Source organism: Hyla sarda, chromosome 3 (genome assembly GCF_029499605.1).
Source record: "Hyla sarda isolate aHylSar1 chromosome 3, aHylSar1.hap1, whole genome shotgun sequence".
Taxonomy (NCBI): domain Eukaryota; kingdom Metazoa; phylum Chordata; class Amphibia; order Anura; family Hylidae; genus Hyla; species Hyla sarda.
The window spans coordinates 187,202,379-187,219,675 of NC_079191.1; the positions used below are offsets into that span (position 1 = coordinate 187,202,379).

Below are 17,297 nucleotides of genomic sequence, written 5' to 3' on the forward strand. Positions count from 1 at the left end.
GAAGGCGTGCTATGTTGATTTTGGGGCGTCCTTTTAGTTTAGGATATTTTATTTAAATCCTATAAAGTCGCAGAGGCCTTGGGGTGCAAAAATATTTTTAGGAGTCAAGTTGATGCTTTCATTGGTGCCATTCTGGGGTACATGTGACGCTGATCATTTTTTATTTTATTTTTTATGAGGTGGTATACATAAAAAAATCTATTCTGCAGTTGTTTTTTATTAAAAAAAATTAGGTAGTTTGTCATGCGGTATAAATGACATGTTAACTTTACTCTGCAGCTTGATACGGTTATGGCGATACCAAATTTCTATACTTTCTATACTTTTTTTTTTTTTAAATCACGTTTGTAAGTCACCGTATTCTGTGAGCAATAACTTTTTTTATTTTTTCACTGACACAATTGTGTGAGGACTCTGGTGTGCGTCCCATGCGTCGTTGCTATGCACTGCTGCGATTGGTCCCTGGCCGGCTTCAGGGAGGCACGGCTGTGCAGCACAACCAAGCTCAATAAACTATCACAGTGCCTGGCGGTACTGTGACAGTTTATTTCCATCAGGTACATGTGATTATTAGCAGTGACTCCCCGCAAAATCAGGTAGGTACATGTACCTGATTTTGCGTAAACAGGTTAAAATACATTTTTATTTTTACTCTTCTATTTATGAATCAGTTGGAACAGGTCCCAGGTTAGGTGTGTGAAAAACATTAAATAAAATATTAATCCTTTCCTGTTTTCTGAGAAACAATTAAGTTCATATTTTCAAGAGAATAGAACACAGGTAGTGCCTAAATTACTAATATTCTAGAAGGTTGCTGGAGGCACCAAACTTTTCAGTACTTTTTTTTTATATTGATTCCTGTGTTCAATAAAACTAGCTGCAGAAATCTTAACCCCTGAGATAAGTATCATTTCTTCAGGCCAAGTTATGATACTTTATTGCACAGTGACAATCAAGGGGCTGAGTTTAGGTCTGGGTCCCCTTTATGGGCTCATTCATGGGGCTTCACATGGTCAAAGACCACATGTATAAAATCCGCTCCAAAAACTTCTAGATCTGCAAATTTTTTTACATATATATTTTAAGCACTGTTTTTTGGGAGGGTTTTCTTTATTGCACAGCCAGGGTGGGATCTTTAAAAAATGATGTTCAAAATAAATTATTCTCTCATTGCTCTGAGTGGGAGAAAATTGAACTGCTTACAGGCAGAACCGGACCAAGGAAGTGACATGTCACTACTGTTCAGGCAAATTAAAAAACACTTGAAAAATAACATGTTTTTTCCCCGAGGCTTCTATTGAAATCATGAGGGAGGTGGTCTTCAAGTGTAAACAGCTTGGTTTATGAGGTGGAAAATGTAGCTTTTACCTTACAAACCATGCTGATTTTCTCCATGTGAACCAAGCCCGTTTGTGTTAGTCAATGTATTGGTCATATAAGAGTCTAAAAGGTTTATTTGATAGTAATTTGTTGTGTCATGTGTAAATTCCGGTTGGTAGTCCATTGATTGATTGTACTTAAGCCATGTTATGTTGCGCACTCTCGTATTTTATTCTTTAAGTATTAGCAAGGTGAAAAGAGCCATGTCAGTTGTCTTTTCAGTCAGCATTAGGTATTTATTACTTTCTATTTATAACAGATGGAGCTACTGGAATGTAAAAAATGTTCACTAACCTAATACATATGGAAACCTAGATAACATGGTTTAACCCTGGCATTGAAAGACTCTTTTACAAGCTAATGGTGATAAAGTCAGTGTTATCACATCTTTATTTTGTCAAGTTGTATTTATTTCAGATGTGGGCCTGTAACATTCACTGGTATGCAGTAATGACAAATAGGGGTCAGTAGAAAAAGGGAGCTACTGATCCTTGGAATCCAGGTATCGAAAGTTGAGACAGTTTTTTGTTTATCAGTTTGCACTTGGGTTATAGAGACTGCTTTTCTGCAAATATTAATGATAAAAGGTGAGAGAATATTTTCAATACATGTAAAGCTTTCTGCTGAAGTGTAGGGAAAAGATATCTGTTTTAGGCTGGGTTTGCTGATAGATATTCACTGTGTGTAGGATACGAAGCGAAGTGCACCAACTACAGATAGTGGTAGCATTAAATAACTGCATCAGTCAGCCAGCTTAAATGTATTGCAAAAACTAAAAAAAAAGTAAAAAAGTAGGACACCGGCAAATATTGTGTAATGTGTAACAGACTGTAAAAATAAAGTGTATATTTACCCCCTACAGCAAATAGTTTCCCCCTTATCAATCATCTCTCCTGACTTGTCCCTGGTGTCAGTTCTAGCACCCAGAGTTCCTAGAACTCTTGAGCTATGCTGCTCTTTTATAAGGTTAAACAGAAGTTTATGAATACATTGACAACTAGGTGTTACCATCTAGGGTTGTTTCCCTGCAGTCAGATGATCTTTAATCAGTGCTGGCAGCATCAGACACACCTATTTGAGTGAATGTTCAGACCCCCATGATCTCTTAATCCAGAAGTGTGCGGTTATGTTCTTCACTTCCTGGCTTGCTGTCATCGCCATTGCATTGGCCAAAATGAGCTCCACTATAAAAGTCTATGGCAGAAGACTGCAGTTTAGGCAGTTCTTGGATAATAGAGGTATTAAAGCCATTGACTGACCCTCACATTCCCCAGTCCGGAATCCAATCGATGAACCTTTGGTGCATTCAATGCCTCCATGTATCACCATAGACTCTCCAGGAGCGCACTAATGCCCTGATCCGGGATTGAGAGGAGATCCTTTAGGGCACTTTGTTGTCTCATCAGGAGCATGCTCAGAAGTTGTCATACACACTACAAAGTTATGTAAGTAAATTCACACAAATTTAAGCCACCTGTTATTTTAATATTTTGCTTTGAATTTCAGTGTAATTTGGAATCCAGCCCTTAATTGGTTAATCATTTCAGTTTCTGTTGATACAACATTTTGTTCTCAATAAAGTACACCATTCCTATTGAGATTCCAACTTGAATTGAGATCCGATGTATGATTTGTGTTTTTTACAAATTTTTTAAGCTACCTAAAAAGAAAGTGGTTTTCCTATCTATGCTTTGCATTCCATGGAATGGTTGGTGACTCTTTTGCAGGCAAATTTATTGTTCTCTAAATTGTCACCTTTCTTTCCTGCAAATGTTAAACATTTAGGTTCACTATGTTAACTTTACAAAAATTGTGGACTGATCTCTCGCTTCTCCCTGCTATTCACTCAATCTTAGCAGGTCTCGATGCAATCAACAACTTTTGACATGTCTTTTCAACATGTAAAAAAAAAATATATATATATTTTTTTTCATTACTGTAACTCTATAATCTGTCCATACCGGTAATTGCGATATTTTTTCTATCTGGATGTACAGTGTATAGTTTGATATTGTTTATCTTGCAACATACTGTAACATGTCACTGCATAAATATTCCAGGCACAGGACGGGATGTATTAGACAGAAAAAGAGAATAATATGTCATTGTGTCTGTGGAAATGCTTTTTATCTCCGTCCTGAGGAAGAACCCCTGAACTCTGGCACAATTGCTGTTTTATGAAAACAGATGGTATTTCCTCTATTGATCACTGGGGAAATGAGCATGGTCACCGTAATAATCACCTTGTTAAAAACATTGTCTATAGCTGTTTGCACACTGGCAATGCACAATGAATAGACATTTTACCTAATACTATTCCACGGTGTTGAAAACAACTTTGTCAAAGTCTTGTAGTTTGTCAGGAAAGTACTTGACAAGTGAAACATTTCTTTGGTTGCTTTAATGTCAGGCAATAATACTTAATAATTGCTGATTAAGCTTCATATATAACATCCGAACAATAGAAATAAGCATGAATTGTGAACAAGGAATTTCAACTGTAATGTAATTTCAGTGAATCATACTACATTGTAAAATGTTATTTCCAAAAATATTCTTAGGGTTTCCTAAATCAGTCATATGTTGCAATTGTGCCTCAGCATCTATTATACATGTGTTCATATGTTCAAGTTCGTTCTTAATACTGCATTCAGATGTCTCCAATAGAGATGAGCGAAGTTACAGTGATTCGATTTGTCACCAACTTCTTGGTAGTTGCTGACTTTAGCCTGCATACATAAGTTCAGCTTTCTGGTGCTCCAGTGGGCTGGAAAAGGTGGATACAGTCCTAGAAGACTCTCTCCTACGACTGTATCCACCTGCATCCACCTTTTCCAGCCCACCTTTTCCAGAGCACCTGAAAGCTGAATTAATTTATGCAGGCTAAAGTCAGCAACTGCCAAGCCGAGAAGTTGGAGACGAATCGAATTACTGTAACTTCGCTCATCTCTAGTCTGCAACCCTTTATGAAGACTACTCTGTTCCCCATTAAAGGGGTATTCTGGGCAAAAACATCTTATCCCCTATAGAAAGGATAGGGGATAAGATGTCTGATCACGGGGGTGGCGCCGCTGGGCCCCCTCGCGATCTCCCTGCAGCAGCCCGCATTCTATGCGTAGCTGCGTCTGAAGTTTCGGAAGGCTTCAGAGACTGGGATGTGACATCACGCCACACCCCCTCCATTCATGTCTATGGGAGGGGGCGTTGCGGCCGTTACGCCCCCTCCCATAGAAATGAATGGAGGGGGGCGTGGTGTGATGTCAAGTCCCCGTCTCAGAAGCCTGGCGATTTCCGAAATTCAGACGCAGCTATGCATAGAATGCGGGCTGCTGCAGGGAGATCGCGGGGGGTCCCAGCGATCAGACATCTTATCCCCTATCCTTTCGATAGGGGATAAGATGTTTTTGCCCGTAATACCCCTTTAAGTGTAGAGGATGAGACATGAATCATGTGAGCTAATTTTTATTTTATTTTTTTTATTTTTTTTTGGGGCAATCACCAGGCATAGTTTGGTACAGATTGTTCTTCTATAAACAATAATAAGTCAGATGTGTTACCTGTTCTTATCTTGTAGCTTGTTTATTTCAGTGGTTTGGTCAGTTATTTGCCTTTCCAGTTTGTTCGTCGAAAATGAGTTTTCCAAAAGCTGAAGTTCAAGGCGGCTGGTTTGATTAAATACCTATTAAAATGAATGAAAAGGATTGAGTCATGTATACCATATCATATGCCTTGTATCATGATAAAACTCAAATGCTTACACTTTATCAATTTGTGGCTCCCCAACCATTGTATTATAGCCATTTGAGGATTTTTTTTTTTTTTTTTATAAATTTTAATATACTAACATTTTTCTAAAAAGGAAAACTGTTATTTCCTTACACCAAAAATTTGTCCATGTTATTTAATGAGTTAAATACAATAAGTCTAATACGTTCAATTGTCAGATTAAATTATGTAAGAATTTTGGCCCTAAAGCTTGAAGAAAACTTAGTGTGTACTTAAGGTGAGGATATCTTATCAACCAAAGTGTCTTGCAATCTAAAAAAAAACAATAGGATAATACTGCAGCATTGAAGTTGAACTACTATATTTTACAAGAAAATGGCGTTATCTATGTATAACAAACTATTTTGCAGAATGCTGTCTATAGCTATTTACTGTTTTAGTATATTGCTGTATCAGTGAGTACTAGCCTGCTGTATGCATATCATACTTTTAATTAAAAAAAATTAATGAAAGATTAACAGAATACTTTTTACTAATTACTTTTATCATAATATAATACCTAGTATAGTAATGGCATATGTTAGCAGTATGTCATCATTCTGGAATAGTGGAATGCCACTTTATTCTAAGATTTCTTTAATTACTGTACATGAACTATATGGCATACCTGAGGTATTACAAACTTATGACTACGTTTTTGAAATAGAAATAGTTTGTCTTCTGCTGAGAGCATTCTTAGGAATGTTATTTATTCCATTGATGAGAATGTCTCGGAAGGAAAACGAGTTAGGGACGCTTGCAAATTTTGCCTCATCATGCTACATGCTGTTCAGACAATACTATTTGCGTAACAGTTACATCTACTTCTTTCATCTGGGACCTGTTTCTGTTGACAGGAAGTCCTCATTACTCATATCCGTCAATTTTTACTTGAGGACGTTTACCCGTGATCCCTTATATATTTGTTGAAGGCGCACAAATGAAATTCAAGTTACGAGTGCAGTCTTGTCTTCTACATATCAACTTACTACATGTACTAAACTTGTCTCTGATAAAATGATGATTGCTGTCTATATTTTTCTAGTTTTAGGGTAGGACTCTAAATACTCGTCTTTATTAATGCCCACAACACAATTTATTTAAAGGTATTTTATCAGTGGTCTGAAAAATGTTGACACATGATGTATGAACAGGTCACCACGGAGTCCCCATTCCTTTGATCCAAAGGAAGTATTTAGCAGTAGTATATAATTAGTATAATGGGGAACAACTAGTAACAAGGAAAACCACCTACCCTACAGCCGCCAGTCTAATGCATGTAATGTTGTTATTAAATACAAGTTTAAAAAAAACTAAAATCAAACAGCAGTCCATTTTTTTGGTATAAAGTAGGAAAGCCTAGATTTAGGTTTACAACCAGTCCCAGATTTTAGGGACTAAGTGCAAAGTGCTTTAAATAGATGAAAGAAATTATTTAGGACCAAAGTATCTGCAAGTAGCTATCTTGGTGTCCATCTTTTATATTGAAATTGGAACATGCTAAATATGTCAATTCTCATATTGCGAGAGCATTGAAGGCTGCTGGGGCGAAGACTGGGTGGTAAGACCAACTCTTGAATAATTAGGTTGATTTATGGAGAGAAAAAAATGCTTTAGTCTGGCAAGCACGGAGGTTACAGTGTGATCCGGAGATTTATGAAGCATTTTACAGGCCATGTTTCTTCCTGAGTTAAGGAACACACACTTTACATAAACATCACAAACCGTATATGACCATACTTTACATTTTCCTCAAAGAAGCAAAACCTTCGACACAATTTTGATACCATCATAGCAAAGAATATACAATGTAGAGTTAATTTACCTGGGCTTCAACATCTGTCAGCTTCTTGGTCTGCTCTGCAGTTTGATTTAGCAGATTTGTCCCAATTTCCATCATCAAAGCTGTGTGATTTTGTACCGCATTCTTTTGCATCTCCACCATCTCTTTTTTCATATTATCTTGAATGTAATTTTCCAGCTGCCAAAGTGAAAAAAAAACAAAGGGATATGGATGAATAATGATGCTCCCTATGAATGACACCTTACAACGGGAGTGCCTTGTACTAATGTACCCACACATTGCATTTTGTAAAAAAGCCACATGTGTTAGGCAGCTAAAAAGGTAGTTAAATACTTTTATAGCTACACAGTGTTAGCCCAGGCTGTTTCCCCATTCTTGGTAATAAAATAAAAGCTCATACATACCTCCTTCGCTCCCTGATGGGATCCAGTATCAGGTGGTCCACTCTGTGGCCACTGACACTTCTCGTAGTTGCAGAGCCTAGCATCTGTAGCTGGCTGCAGCTTTGCCCTATTTCAGTCAGATGCTACAATCTGCTGCTACTTGAAGCGAAGTATTAGTGGCCGCAGACGGGACCACTTGAGCCTGCCGGGGAGCTGGGGAGGTATGTATAAGCTTGTTTTTTAGTTCTTTACCAAACCTGTGTACACAGTTTAAAAAAAAATTTCACCAGATAACCCCTTTAAGTAAGCCACACAAGATAGCTGTTAGTCTAATGCTTGTACACCCAACATGTATCTCCCGATCCCACCTTATACATGGATGCTTGGCTACGCCATGTGTGTTCCCAATTGACAGAGGGGAATAAGTCGCCACCACAGCAGTTCATCTCTTTGATCCATTGAAATCTAACATGTCCAATTCTCCTTTCGCACAACATCTACTGTGGGTAGAGTTCGGAAGTTTTCACTGAAAATAGCAGGTTTGGCTAACGTGTAATGTGTACGGGAGCCTTAGTCTTGGTCACCAATTTACACCTACCGTATTTTTCGTCATATAAGACGCTCTGGCATATAAGACGCACCTAATTTTATAGGATAAAAATCTAGAAAATAAATATTCTGAACCAAATACAATGTAAAGTATAGGACAGTGGTCTTCAACCTGCAGACCTTCAGATGTTGCAAAACTACAACTCCCAGCATGCGTGGACAGCCGTTGGCTGTCCGGACATGCTGGGAGTTGTAGTTTTGCAACATCTGGAGGTCCGCAGGTTGAACACCACTGGTATAGGAGGTAGTACTCACGTGTCCCCCGCCGCTCCAGACCTGACACCACTCATCACCGCTGCCCTGGATGTCGCCCTCAATCGCTGTCACCGCGTCCCCGGGGTGTCACCGTCAATCCGGAACATCTTTGCTGCCTGGTATCCTCGCTCTCAGTCGCCGCCATGACATCGCTACGCACGCCGCTCCTATTGGATGACGGGACGGCGTGCGCGACGACGTGATGACGACGGAGAGTGCCGGCCATGCAGGGGATCCCGGCACGGAGCAGACACCGAGGAGGCTGGTAAGGTCCCTCCCGGTGTCCTGTAAGCTGTTCGGGACGCCGCAATTTCACCGCGGTGGTCCCAAACAGCCCGACTATTTCGTTAATTTCGCTTCAGATGCGGCGGTCAGCTTTGATCACCGCATCTTTGATCGCCGCAATCGGTGATGTCCTGTATTAGCTGCGGGCCCCGGCCGTTGATGGCCACAGGGACCGCCGCAATAGGTGTGTATTCGCCTTATAAGACGCACCAACTTCCCCCCCAAGCCCCCCCAGTTTTGGGGAAGAAAAAGTGAGTCTTATACGGCGAAAAATACGGTATATCTTAAGAACAAAAGAAAGAGACATTACTAGCGAGCTATTTTCTGCTGTGATAGTCTTTGCTTTCAAGACAAATGTTGCGGGCACCTGCTACATACTAAGCTGGTTGTTTGTCATATTAATCTGTAAAGTAGTTATCCAATAGAGTACTTGTTGATGTAGATGACGAACACTTTACCTGCTAGCAGAAAACTCCTAGGAGACTGGAGCTCTGATATCCCTTTCACTGCCATATACATTCCCAAATGTTGTTTACCTTAAGCTAAGTTCACATCTGCGTGTGAAGCTCAGTGCTGTTCAAAGGGCAGGACATGGGTTAACAAAAAATACTGCAAGCAGGTTGGTTCCTACAATCCTACTAATAAACGGAAACCAGACGGACCTCCGATGAAGCCTTGGTTTTTTACTGGTTTCATTTTTATCTCTCTGGACAGAATTACCTAAAGAGATAACAATTTACGTGTGCATAGTACATCCATGCAGTCCAGTCACAAATGAATGTTACGTCTCACCATCATATATTTAAGTCTTCCTGAATTCATTGCACTGTTGTCACTTATCTAATCTAACATGTAACCTTTCAGCATGTGTTCATCTTACTGGGGCAATGAACTGCACTGGTGGAAAATGAACCCATCTTGTGGTTATTTATCACCAGTTTAGAAACTGCCCAGAATCTTAGAACTGTCAGGATTAAATGAATACCAGCCTTTTGACATGTAGTCTAATTTCAAACATGTGTAACACTGCAGACCTGAAATGCATGCTTTTTGTGTTACTCAAATAAACAAGAATGACTGAACTACTTACTCTGTAAGGATATTTTACCACATATTATTTTTGCATGTTAATGCACATCTTGCAACTTGTCAACTAACTTGGCCTATAGACTTCCTTGATGAGAGTTGACTGACACAGTAGAGTTGTATAGTTTGACTTTCTTTTAGAGTGAGGTTGGGGGAGTATTAGTTGTGGGTCAGGGTTCAGGATTCATTACTATTTATCTAACAACTAGTATGAACCCACATCGCAGGTAACTGGCAGAACCTGTAACCTGAGTAGATTTTTTTGAGTAAGAGCATACTTCCCTAACTAGTAATGCATGTAGTTCACAGCAGGTACATAGACACGAATGCTCACTTTTTTCTGTATTGAAAGCCATTTGTCATCTGTTCCTTTTAAGAATGTTCACATTTTATGGACTATTGGAGATATTTAGTTCAAGTGCATGGTTTTATGCCAATGTTATGTTTGGCTTAAGTTTCATCTAAGTTTTACATTTAACTAATATAAGATGATTAATGAGATGATGGGAACATAGAGGTGTACAGATGTGTTTTGGCTTATTCTGCACATTTACACAATTTTAAGAGGTTTTCTGAATGTGAATAACTCTTTGGAAGTATGTGCATAACCTTAGCGAGTCCTAAAATGCGGGTTGTGTTTGAGAGTTGCCAAATACTTTTATCAAGTAGAACGGTTATATCTATTCTGAAAATATTTGCTTCTGTTTGTCAGTCATTATCCACGTGATCAGGGTAGATCTCATTTACGATCTTCTTTCTTATTTGCTTTGAAGGTTGCATCTTATCTTCTGCAGCTAGAAGTCTAAACAACAACATCCCAAACAACTCTTTGATGCTTCAAGTGGTATTTCATGTTCATACATGTTTTATCCAATAGGCAGGATGTTCTATTCAGGAAGATACCTTAAAAAGCATCAGCATCAATTTCACTCTTTTCTTCGCCTTTTTGATTTATTGATTTTTCCCTACTTTCCTTGAACAATAAACGTTTCACCTGAGATTTTACTTAGGTGGCCATACCAGTTTCAATAACTGATTCCTTCCAACCTCCTTGTACACATGAATGTTTGGCATGGCCACACATTTGTTTCTTCCACGGGGAGAGTAGGGGTAAGCCACAGACAGACAGCTCTTGTGCCGCTTCCAGAACAATAGGGGTGGGCAGTAAAAACCCTACACTCCCAGCCCTTCTTTTCACCGACATTACCTGCATTAGTCAAGAGGTTGAGCCAACTTTAGTATAAGGTGGATGGGTGTTTCTAGATCACTTTAAACAGGTACTCCTCTCAACCCCAGCCATAAATATATATTGATGTTTTCTCAGTAGGAAAAAAAAAGTTTCTCTCTGTCAATGTCAGACACCTCTGGTATCGGCTTCTCTTCTTTAAGAAGAAAAGGAATAATCCTTCGGTCCCCTGATTGCAGGGGCGACTTGGCCTCTAATGTGTGTGCCACCACAGTTTGTTGTTTGTTTTTTTTTTGTTTTTTTTACTTTCATCCCAAGTTTTCTTTAGATTTTGATGCATAACATTTCTGTTTACATTTTACTGTATAAATGCATTTTTGAGGCTTGCGTTTTAGTGTGTAATCCAAACCTTATGCTTATTTGTATAGTGTTAGATCCTGAAATTGCTTAAGTTAAGCTCTGTTCACACTAATGCTATGGCTTTTATGACATGCCATGTCAGCTACCTATGGCAGTAAATTCTGATCAACCACATTGACTTCAAAAGAATTTGTTTCTTTATTTATGACCGCAGAATGAAGGCTGCAGATTGTGCTATTCTTACCTTTATGAATACTGGAAACCTGACAAAACCCTTAAAACAAGCAACAGAATGCCCATAATTTCTCGCGTTATCTTTGCACAACATTTCTCAGATGTTTCTAATTTGTATGGGTGATCATCCAAAAAAAATAGTTGGGTCAACTTTAATAGTCTTTAGAACCAGATGGACACAACTAACGTGTTTCTTATAATATAGTGTTTTAACTTATTAAATGCTTTTTATTACATATGGCAGCCATGGTATTTTTAGTTTGTATTCTCACACTTATCTAATGGTTTAGGTATGAATAAGGCTGATGGTGAAATGTTTTCACATATCGGTTTATATTTGGTCTGGTGTTATCCATCTGAATTATATTCTGGAGTTATGTGCTTTGCATGCTCTGTTATCCATAGAAGTCTATAAAGTAAATAAAGTGGACAAGTGGTAAGAAGGTTTGCTTGTAAAAAAGAATGTAAGGGCATAAGGATAAAGCAGAAACAGGCCTGTTATGTGTGCTGCCCTTCACTAATGTTTGACCTCAATTTACAAAAAGTGTGTCATGAAAATGGAAAACAAGTCAAAGTTCACATGTCTAAAGTGATTTTTTATTTCACTGTTGTCCACAACAACAAAAAAAAACAATAAGTTAAACTTAATGTGATTTCTTTTACTCCGTAGTAACATAGATGCTCTGTTCACATATGTTTAAGTATTACATTTGCCATGCACATTTGAAGAGCCAGCCAAATTTATACCTAAAGCATATTCTTTTGTTTTATCTTATTCTATGGCTTGTCCATGGACAAGTTGACTTCAATGGCATGCCAGTTTGAAAGTATATTTACATATGTTCAGTAGCTAGGGCTATACATTCATTTAATGAAATCCAAGCATGTCCTCTAACCAGAACTGTATAATAAGATTACAATTTAATACATTTTCACCCTGAAGCTGACAAGCTATTAACCATGTTTTGCTTCCTTTTAATCCTGGGCTACTGTAGTTATTTATGCAGTGCATTTTATAACCATTGCATTTGCTGATAGTTGACGCTCCCATTCATATGTATGAGTGTTTCTGGTGTCCCTAAACTCGATCTTCCTTTGTACCTTACTGTGTTTTGTATTATACCAGCTGTGGAGCTAGTGACCCATGCCTTTTTATATTGGTTTAAATATTCACATTTTGTATAGAGAGGGATTTACATATTAGTCTGGACATGTTTACTTTACTAACTGAATGCAAAGGCTACCATTTAACTATGGTTTGAACATATTTGGTAAAACATGGTTATATTTGTATTCTGAATAAAGTAATTTGATGTATCAGTAGCAGTGCTTTAAATGTACTGTGCAGGTAAAATCTATGCAGGTGGAGAAGTTTTTGAATACAGTTGTATTAAAAGGATACCCTCTCTTTACACACAGATGTGTTCAACTCTAAGCAGTTTCAGAGAAAACAGTTTATAAATGAGCTGGGGTACAGCAAGTTGTGCCAGCTGGGTGGTCCCCACCCAGCATAATTTAATTTACAGGTCTCTCCCTCTGTGTGTATATGGAGAGACCTGACAGTCAAGCTGAAATGGCTTAGAAGAAGTCTGTGGGGACTGCCCAAATAGCATTAAAAAGGTTTTAGATGCTTCCTATGGTTCGGCCATCATGAATCTCCTGACCGACTCCCTTTAAGCTCTAGAGCCAACTTAAGCAGCTTCAAACACTTTTAAATATTTCTTAGTTGTTTGACAAATATTGACCTGCCAGAGCTTTAGGACACTCTTAGGCTAGGTTCACACTGCGGAATCTCCGGGCAGAAAGTTTCCGCCCGGAGATTCCGAGTGGTGCCAGCGCTGACTGAATCAGTCGGTGAAAGGACCGTGCGGACACTGTATCCTTGCACTCTTGACAGCCTTAAACTCTAAGCCTGATGTAGAGCTGACAGATTCTCTTTAATCTTATACTATTTCTACAGATAAGACATGTCTTCTGTTGAATTACTGCAGTATTATGGCACAGACTTGGGAAAACCCACTCTCATAGAATTATGTAAAAATTTGGTGCTTTTACTGGCCGCTTAATACAATTAGTGTTAAAATGGCTGTAGGTTAAACTATTTCACTATGGTCATAACCGGAACTAAACCGGTTTCAAGAGAAATCTAATCCCATTCTACGAAGCACATGTTTAGTATCTACATATGAAAATGCCGATTCCACGTGACATTGTGCAGTGATTGCCTGACCAGCGGTTTCCAGTGATTGCCACTTCCCTCAACTAATCCCAAAACACCAAATCCCTTTGACCCTGTCACTGAACACTTGCTGCTCAGGAATGTAATGCAGCTTATACGAAAACTTTTTCTGAAGGAATGTATGCCTTTGTTTCTCTTAAATGTTTGTTAAATGGAAATAATCTAAAAGTATAGTATTTTAAAAGCAACAAAAAAGCAACTGCAGCTATTTTACCTATTTGGTAAACCTTATTCACAAAAGAAGTCATTGGTGTTCATAGACAACAAAAGTAGTGGGCAATCCTGGACTGGTGCAATAGAGCTGTTACTATATGGTCCTGAAAACATGTCTTCAAAAGCCTGGATTATTTTGAAGTTAGTAGAAAGGAAACATTTGCACTTTTTGCCAATTAAAAATCATACATGTCATATTTTTTTTAATCATAATTGGGGTTTTATTACCAATAGACTTTTATGACCTAGCTAACATTTTTTTGTTGAACTGGTGTTGAGTAACCTAGATGTGTCAGTTGAAAATAGTAACCTTATTTTCTGTTAGGCTGGGTTTACTCACATAGGGGAAGATTTATCAAAACCTGTCCAGAGAAAAAGTTTCCCTGTTTCCCATAGCAACCAATCAGATCGCTTCTTTCATTTTGCAGAGGCCTTGTTAAAAATGAAAGAAGCGATCTGATTGTTTGCTATGGGCAACTGGGCAACTTTTCCTCTGGACATCTCTGATTTTGATAAATCTCCCCCATAATACATTGGGCCTTAAACCAGGAGTGGAACAGACACAGAGAAAAACTATAATACAAATATTTGCACCCTTTTCTGTGTTTTGAACCCATTCCACGTTTGGGTAAAAGTCTTGTCAGAATTTGATGCAATTTTGGCAGATTCATTGCACATAATGGTTAACGTCTACAGCTTCCCCTTCTATTATTTCTACTGTGTAGGGTATGGGGAGTGTAGCTGTGCGGGTATTAAAGGGTGCTTGTTAACCCTTGCTATTCGTGACACCAGGGTGAGGGCTCCTCAATAAAGCTTTTCCTACTGCCGCCCTTCCCAGGACCGATAGGGAGGTAGATGATAATAGGTTTGAGGTAGATAATAATGGATTGTCCACAACCGGAAAGATTCTGTAAACAGCGTTAACTTTTACTGAAGATTTTCTGTACACTTCATCAACACAACAGTCTCTCTTATCATAACCGCTTCCCTTTGAGATTGACAATGGTTGGGACTTTAGCTTTAAGAGTCTTTTGGTCTATTGCGCTGTTCCACTGGATTTAGGGGAATTAGTGGCAGTCCAGTAGTCATGCTAGCATTAGCAGGAATTAGAGTAAAACTCACGATTTTTGGTTCTGCTGAGGCCGTAGGTTTTGAGGCCTAGCGTGTCTTTGAAAGTTACGTAGCACACCGTCCTATTAGTCTGGCATCCACGAGAGCAGCAACCCAAGAGAGCGATAATTGGATGCAGCTCCCTTATATGGGCAGGGGCTGGACTAACGCTAATTGCTCCAAACGGATGTCAATCACCTTTACAGAGATTTGTGGGTAACACGTGACCCAAGGACCTCCTAAGGTCCTGCAACATACCATAGAGGTTACTAACATGGTCACATGACCAAAGGTCCTGCAACGCTGAACAAGGTAAGTACTAAACATTCATATACATTTCTATACAATATAGATATAATTATTAATATATAGATTTATAAACATTAAAGTTAGACTTAAGGAGAGGCGACTAGGGGATGTCCCACCTGAGGAACCCCACCTGAACGTAGTTACTCTGACTTTGGGGACCTCTACACTAGGTACTTGATGCAATATGGTACCGGGACACCACACTTCTATTTTCTGATGTACTCTAGATAGATTCTTTGGGGAATGAACGGGTTTCTGAACTTTCAGACAGTATGTTTACAACAAAAGAGTGACTACGGCTGCAGTAAATTTAGGGAAAGTTTTATTCCCCATAAGACAATATCCCAAAATGTATATTTACTACTGTTTTATGAAAAAAATATATGGTAACCCTTAAGTAGGTATTCCCTACTCCAAAACATATTTTCTATGCACAGGATAGGACACAGCAAGCTGATTGGTAGGAGTCTGACCCATTGGGACCCTGACTTATCCGGAGGATGAGGAAAATTGTCTGTAAATGGATAGAGCGTACCACGCATACACAGGCAGCTATCCATTCTCTGTGGGGCTTTCAAAAAATTGCCAAGCTTAATGATTGTATACTTGCATTCTACTGGAGTAACAGAAGTTATTGCAAAATAAAATATATTGAGCAGGCTTTATATATGTTATGCTATGGTAAAATCGTGTGTCCTGAAGAGTAAAGTATACTAAATATAGTAAATATAGTGGCTGTCATGACAGTTATATCTAGGTATTCCCTTTTGTTAATACATTTTAGATTCATATTGACCAAATGTGCTGATTTTGGCTGAAACAGCTGACTAAACACATCTAATGTGTATGGGGCAGTGGAGAAACATTTTACTTTATCTCCTCCCTTTATGCTCCACTCTTGTTCTGACTTAAGAGAATCAGAAGTATTAAGTGTGAATGGAGTCTGCTACTTCAGTTCCTTCATTTTTGTCTCCTAATGATTGTTCATGGTATTAAGTTTTGTGTTTTTTTTTGTAAGATGTGGTGATCTAAACTGTGAATTCATTTATTACAGGTTAATGACTATAGGAATGTGTGGTATGTCAAACATAGTAACTATTATGCATTTCTGTGTTTAGATAGGAACACGTGTGCTAGATTTAGAGGTACTTTTTTATGAATAATTTGTTTTGTTTTAAAACATTTCTTAAACTTTCATTAAAGCAATATACACAAACTATATGTTAATAGAAGGTTTGCAATATTTATTTAATATTGTACAAATTTGCAATTTGGCACATGATATATGGAGACAAAGTGAAAATTGCCCAGGGTCATGATGGAAGCTGTTACTAGGATTCTTCTTAATGGTAATAAACTAGTCCTTCATCTTAATTCCACTTGACCTACGGCTATAACTGTAACATGAGGAGTTTCTAGGATGCCGTAAGTTACAAAAAAAATCAGAGTACATAAAATACAGACTAAAAGCAAATTGGTCCTGCAAAATGGAACCAGATGGGCCAATTACTAAGCCTAAATTGGGATGGATCACTTTCTAACTGTTTAAAGGGTTTTTTCTTTAAATGGTGCCCATCTGAGTATATGTGTAACCTTAATGTTTACAAAACTGAAAGCAGTTATTCTGGTTGGAAGACTGTTAGTCGAATGGTCTTGAAAAGTCATCTTGGAGGTGTCACCAGCCCTAATATATCTGCCATGATCATATGACCATAGACTATATCAGCATGCTATCCATAGGATTTAGTGAATCAGATGTGAAGTCTTGCTTCCTCTGAGTAGTACTGCATAGCTCATGTCACCAGATGTAACCTCAGTAGTAATAGGACAACTTTGCAAAATGTATGTGCTATATTTGACATGCAGTACTGACACTTGATAAAAGCATTGGTTGTAGAGACACAGCACTAGGTTAATGGATTAGTATTATTTTTTATATTTATGTAATAATACAGTTGCACAGGGATAAAGGAACTTTTGGGGGTATGCATTAGGGATCGACCTATTGTCGGTTTGGCCAATAATATCGATTTTGAAAGTTATCAGTATCGGCATCTAACCTGCCGATAATGCATCCAA

At 38.4% G+C, this 17,297-nt stretch overlaps 2 protein-coding genes across 2 annotated transcripts in view; one reads left to right on the forward strand and one right to left on the reverse strand.

Moving 5' to 3' along the window:
- MCPH1 (microcephalin 1) overlaps nt 1–17,297 on the forward strand; it is a 317,389-nt gene that overhangs the window by 130,348 nt on the left and 169,744 nt on the right. The window lies entirely within an intron of this gene.
- Nucleotides 1–17,297, reverse strand: part of ANGPT2 (angiopoietin 2) — a 45,209-nt gene that overhangs the window by 22,573 nt on the left and 5,339 nt on the right. The window contains exons 2-3 of the mRNA XM_056565716.1: nt 6,971–7,126; nt 4,938–5,059 (exon numbers count right to left, since the gene is read on the reverse strand). Of these exons, the coding sequence (XP_056421691.1) occupies nt 4,938–5,059; nt 6,971–7,126 (278 nt within the window). The remainder of the gene's footprint in view (nt 1–4,937; nt 5,060–6,970; nt 7,127–17,297) is intronic.